At 33.3% G+C, this 6528-nt stretch overlaps 1 protein-coding gene across 1 annotated transcript; it reads right to left on the bottom strand.

Annotated features, from left to right (window-relative positions):
• Nucleotides 1-491: 491 nt before the first annotated feature.
• Nucleotides 492-4122, bottom strand: LOC133173927 (cytochrome P450 2B9-like). The gene is made up of 5 exons (XM_061308992.1): nt 4031-4122; nt 3701-3867; nt 3052-3576; nt 2406-2846; nt 492-673 (listed from the first exon to the last, which is right to left on the bottom strand). The coding sequence occupies exons 1-5, from the start codon at nt 4120-4122 to the stop codon at nt 492-494; spliced, it is 1407 nt and encodes a 468-aa protein (XP_061164976.1).
• Nucleotides 4123-6528: the final 2406 nt, after the last annotated feature.

Genomic DNA, 6528 nt, shown 5'->3' with positions numbered 1-6528 from the left:
ATGTGTTAGAAATTTAATTTCTAAAAGATCTTTAAAAAAAATAAATAATCAGTGTATTAAAGAACAATTAAAAATTAATGGATGATTTATTTGGATTTGGTAATGATTCAATAAAGGAATTCAAATTTTATTATATAATTGTGATAAAATTCAAATCGAAACAGTATGACACAAACACAGATATTTGTTGGATGGTACAGAACGGAGATTTTTTCTTAGAATAACCCCCCCCCCTCTCTCTCTCCTTTTTTTTTTTTTTTTTTTTTTTTGAAAATGATGTGTACGCAATTGCGTATTTGCGTATAGGCAGCTACGCCCTGTTCTGTATATATAAAACACAAGATTTGTATAATTTATTGCAACGTTTTACACCCTATAAATAATAACACAAATATATCTTATACAAATCATATATCATATATACTTCATAAAAGTTCGGTTTAACATAGAGTCATATTATTAGAGATGATGGAACACTGTGGAATAACAAACTACAATCTCTTTTTCAGACAAACTTTATATGGACTTGCCAGACGCGCCCCTTTATACACTCCTTCCAGAGACGGGAGAGGATTGTTCTCATCCTTTCTAATATCAAATTTCTGCACTAAAGCTGTGATGACAAGGAACATTTCCATTTCAGCAATGTGCTGACCCAGACAGTTTCTTGGTCCTTAAAAAGATGTTTTAAAAAAATCAAAAATTTTTACAAAACAGCTAAATTTATGTTCTGCGGTTAAAAAGAGCAATCTTATGTCATTATATACTGGAGGGGTATAGGATAAGTTTGTACAACTTTGATTGTTGCTAAAACATACATTTATCACGAAATTTCTATATCTAAAAGCAATACTTTTCCCACTTCCCTAAATCTATTCCTATAAATCTATATTGAAATTCAATATAAAGATAAATGAATAAAATACAAGAAAACATTGATGTTACCATCAATTATCACCCGGAAATTAAATTAATGAAGTAACATCTTGATCATCAAACCGGTTCGATTTGTGTGATAAAGGAATACGTCTGAATGATCGAGACTATAGTCGAGAAAGTTTACGGAAAGCTTCTAATCGGATGAAAATCGAACACAAACGATACCGTTTTAAAGTTTATCATTTCCTCAAGTAACTGTTGCCTGCATAAAATATAAATCAGAATCAGATTCATGTATCACCTATCATAAAAAATATATTTGGCTTAATGAATATATAAAACACAAACTGTGTAACGTACGTTTTTATGCGATAAGTAAAATTTAACGTTCTAAAAAAAAAGGGACCTGTCGTTTTGTCGATAGTAAATGATAAGCAACTTTGTATAATACATATGAAAAACATATACATTTTTAAAGATGTACTTCATGAAAGTAAATCTATTGTGTATGTCGTAATTTATAAAGGGAAAGAACTTTCTGGTGTATAATCTTTTTAATGTATAGTTAACCTTTAATTCTGAATAACTTCTCCCACCTCAATTCCATACACCAAAACTTAAACTTATATGTATAGAGCAGCCCCGTCCTATTGGTGCAATAATCTACCAAAATCAACATAAAATTACTCTAATTTTAGCATGTATCAAATTAATCTGAACCTTAAACAGGTCAAAAACAAACAAACAAACAAACAAAAAAAAAACCAAAACAAAACAAAACAAAACAAAAAAGGTTATGATCAAATCTTCGAACTCCGACCATATTCCTAACTTCCTGCATACTTTGAAATCTCTTGTTTAGTGGGGGTTTAATTTTTGTTGTTCTCAGGTGATGAATAGACCCACGAATTCATATTAACCATGAAACGTAAAATGTCATATACATAACTACTAAACAATTATTCATCCACTAAATCTAATCCTAACGATCCCATTTATAGTTTTTTCCCATCGTCGGATACCCACAGGTGTGATCTCGTCTTTTACTCATCACCCGTGGGTATCCGTCGATGAGTTTTCCCTTTAACCACAAAAATTTGACCCCTTGAAAAATATGTGATTCTACAGTAGGTAAACGGCGGTCTCCAGTATCACGTCCAGCTTCTGACTTATAAGTTTATCGTCATTTTTATTGGTCTAAATTAATGAATTTTCTTACATAAGTACTGAAGATCATAGAGATTTTATGGATGTACTTGGTGGTAAAGAAAACATCGATGGCAATGTTATTTTTAAAAGCCGGTCAAAAAATTGCGATGCGCCGACCACCTAAACCCGTTAAATGCCGTTTCTACATGCAAAGTACATTGCAACCTCATAATACTTGTCAAAATGCCGGTATTGCTATCCCCCAACAATGTACATAAAATAAATAATTTTGGTCAGGTAGTTTATGAATTATTTAAAAAGTTCGCATTTTCTGAGACAATCCTCGTTCAAGAGCATGCATATATATTACTACAAACCTAGAGAAAAACAAGCCTTGATTTTTTCATAACCAAATAATTGTCCATCACTGTTGATGAAGCGATCAGGTTTAAACTTATCTGGTTCCGGAAAGATGGACGGATCCATATTGACTGTGCACAGGGCCAGAAGTATCCAGGTATTTTCTGGGATTGTATAATCATTAATTGTTACACTGGAAGATAGGATATGAGAAGGGGCAACACAAATGATTGACGCCGTTCGGAGAACCTCGTACACTACAGCATGACAATACGGAAGATTTGGTCTATCTGCAAGGGTGGGGGAGTGGCTACTTTCGATGTTCTGTGCAATTTCTTCCTGCATTCGGGAGACAACCTCCTGATGGTGCATCAGATATAAAACGGCCCAGTCGAGAGCTTCGATAACTCCGATTCCACCAAAGAGGAACCCATACCCCATAAACAGTAAATCTCGATCTGATAAAGATATTCAATGTTAATTATTGGAGTATCAGAAATATTAGAAAGAAAGAAAGAAAAGAAATTAAGATGAAGCCTCCTGATTATCGAGGCGCCACAATAATTTCATTTAGTATGTTTTTATCTTTTCGGTTGATTAATCGCTTAATGCTACAAATGTTGTATGTGGAGTGTAGAGAGTAGAAATTGGAGTGATGTATACCTTTGAAGCCCTCTAGATCTTCACCGATTTGCTTTCTTCGTTCCTGTTCCTTTAGAAAACTGTAAATAAAGTCTGTAGAATTGGATTTTTCTGGAATGTTCTTGTGACCGTCTACAGCCTTTTGTACTATTTTAAGGATCTCGCCAATAAGGTATCTTTTCCTTTTGATCTTAAATTTATCTCCTGGAAGATATTTCAGACACTCAAAGAAAGCCAGCATTGCATGATCGGGAACAATCATTGTTGCTTCGTAGACAAACTCTGTTAGGTGTTTCAGATCTGGGTCACTGTATTCAAATCTTTCTCCAAAAAACAGGGATGAGGCAATGTTGTAATGACTAGTTTTGATTAACTCTTTGATATCAAACGGCTGTCCTTCAGCATTTTCCACTTCTTTAATAAAGTGTGAAACTTCAGTGACGACGTGCGATTCTATGTCCGAATCTCCAGAGTCAATCTCTTTCAATGTATCGTGTGCAAATTTTCTCTGCCTACTAGAAACCTGACCAAACGCACCAAAAAAACCTTTAGAAAAAATGCATAATTTTAGTTTAATCTCTATTTTTTGTAATTATTCATGAGTAGACTTTTTGTCGATTAATACATTTTTTCGTGCAAAAGCTATAAGAAAGTCAAAAAGTTAACACACCAGTCCTTTGCCATATTTCATTGTAATTATAACCCGGGGGATGCTCCCGACTGGATTCTCCATTTTTCTCCAGTAGGTCCGATAACGTCTGATAGCCACAAGCCACTACCAATGTCTTACCAAATATCTTCAAAGTGAACAAATCTCCATGTTTCTGCCATAATTTCCTTAAATAAAAGGCACATATTTTCATATCTGTTCGGTTAAAAGTTTAAAGATCATTAAATGCCGAGTAATTCATCAATTTTTGTTTCTTCAGGAGAGAGAGAGAGAGAAAGAACAATACCTACCCAACCAAAACAGTTCAGAAATGACCCACTCTTTACTTACAGAACAATTGGAATCTCCGGTTTGAAGTCAGTATTGCCTACTAAGAAACGACCTGGTTCCCGTGGTGGCAAGTTTGTCTCTCTTCGACTCATCTCTTTAAAAAAATATACACGCAATATAAGCTAAATTCATAACCTAAAGTCTCTAATGAGAAGCTGTTATAACGAATTCAACTCGTTTGAACGAATTCTAAAATCGGTTATAACGAATTAAATTCATGAAAGGAATTCTGTAATTTGTTGTAACGAATTAAATTCGTTTAAATGAATTCGACAATTCGTTATTCGAATTCATATATATTTTTCTATAGGTCCTCGTTCTTGAATTTTATGCCCTGTTAACACGGAGAGTTTAATTCGCAGTAAATTAATGCGAAGTAAAATGATGCGAATGAAACTAATCGAATTAAATTGCGTTCACACGACAGCTAATACGAAGTAAACTAATGCGAATTAAAATTTATTTCTACAACAAGGCTCAGTAAGACTATTATGACGTCATTTACAAATTACGTCATACTGTGCAGAGCAGATATATACATTTGACATAATGTCATAGTGTCTGTACACATTTTAGTGATTAACATAATTTTCCTTTGTTTTCCACTCAAAAATAGCACAAGTACCTATATTTGACCATCGACATGTGGCCTGTGACTTAATTCTGCCCTTACGCATGCGTCAAAATTTAATTCGAATACGTTCTATTTCCACTATGGAAGAGTTATACTTCTTAGTGCGCTCTTTTGTGAAAAAGTCGGAAAATGTACAAATCTCGCGGGATTTCTGGGGCAAACGTAAAATAAACATGTAAACAATATGTTGAATGTCGATGAACAAATCCTAAGAAAATGCAAATGAAATATTTTATTGTTGTGAACTTTATATACATCAAGAGTAGGAATGACAACGATATCAATTTATATCTTTTGTTGATCGTATGTATCTATTTACCGTTTGGTACCTCTAAATACAATATACATGCCTCGGAAATGTCGTATTTTTTATTTATGGGTGATAAATTTAAGGTTCTCACTCTCTTACATATGTCTTTTAGTTCTTCTTTTCTTTAATTGGAATGACAAATACATTTAACATTTAAAATTGGATTGAGATTGGCATGTTTTCTAATATGTTGACGGTGCTACCGTTGGGGCGAGCGCATTGTTCACTTCATTAATTCGCCTTTTCAACCCGCACGAGACATTTGGAACGTCTAGACTGTGACGTCACATGACGTCGTATGTTAGCTGCATTTCCATAAACAAACTTTAAAAAGTGCAATGATTTTAACAAAGAACGTTTAATCTACTATCTGTATGCAATATCCATTAAATTAACGTGGGTTTATTTTGTGTGAATTTTTAGTTGTTGTTACCGCGCGAACGAAGTTAGCAGCGAGAACAAGAAGTGATGCATTGTGGGTCCAGAATTACTGCGGAAAAAAATTCTATTGAATGAATGTGCAGTAGTCCGAATTTTCTCTTCGCCCAGGCGTTGTCGTTAGAGCTCGCAGTGACGAGCGGCGCTTCGCGCCGCTCGCTGCGCTCGCTATTATCCGCAACGCCATGCTGTCGCAGTCAGACGACCAAACACGCCTCTAATTTTAAAGAGTTCACTAATGGAAATAGAACGTATTAGCTTCGCTTAGCCTTCACACGGAGCTAATGCGAAGTAATTTAATGCGCAGTAAACTAATTCGAATTAAACTAATTCGCATTAAATTCTCCGTGTGAACGCGGATCAAATTTAATTCGCAGTAACTTACCTTTAATTCGAATTAAACTCTCCATGTGAACAGGGCATTATTTAACTAATTTAATCCATAATAACAAATTTTAGAATTTGTTTAAACGAATTTAATCTGTTATAACATTTTTTTGAATTCATTATAACGAATTCAAAAAATTGTTTTATCGAATTAAGTTCGTTATAACGAATTCTAAAACTTATTATAACAAATTAAATTCGTTAAAACAAACTCTTTAATTTGTTATAATGATTAAAATTCGTTAAAACGAAATAGACAAATCGTTATATCGAATTCATATATATTTTTCTATAGGCCCTGATTGTTGAATTTGATTAAACGAATTTCATTCGTTATAACAAATTTTAGAATTTGTTCAAACAAATTTAATTTGTTATAACAAATTTTTGATTTCGTTTTAACGAATTCAACAAATTTGTTGTAACGAATTAAAATCGTTATAACGAATTCAAAGAAATTGTTATAACGATTTAAATTCGTCATAACAAATCGAAAATTCGTTATATCGAATTCAAAAATATTTTTGATAGGTCCTAAATGGGCTTCTGTATTATATGGCATGCTTGTCTTTATTTTCTTTTATCTCCGTAAACAGCGTCAAAACTCTGCTCGCCGAGTGGAAAAGTCGGCTTACACCATGAAATGGTATGTGCTAACTACAGCCACTTGTTTCGATAATATTTTTTTAAACTATAATATAATAATAATTATTTTATTGTGGGTTAAAA

Source organism: Saccostrea echinata, unplaced genomic scaffold, assembly GCF_033153115.1.
Source record: "Saccostrea echinata isolate AGI-Se365-2 ecotype Australia unplaced genomic scaffold, CSIRO_AGI_Sech_v1 ptg000056l, whole genome shotgun sequence".
NCBI lineage: Eukaryota > Metazoa > Mollusca > Bivalvia > Ostreida > Ostreidae > Saccostrea > Saccostrea echinata.
This window is presented reverse-complemented; position numbering and strand designations above follow the sequence as displayed.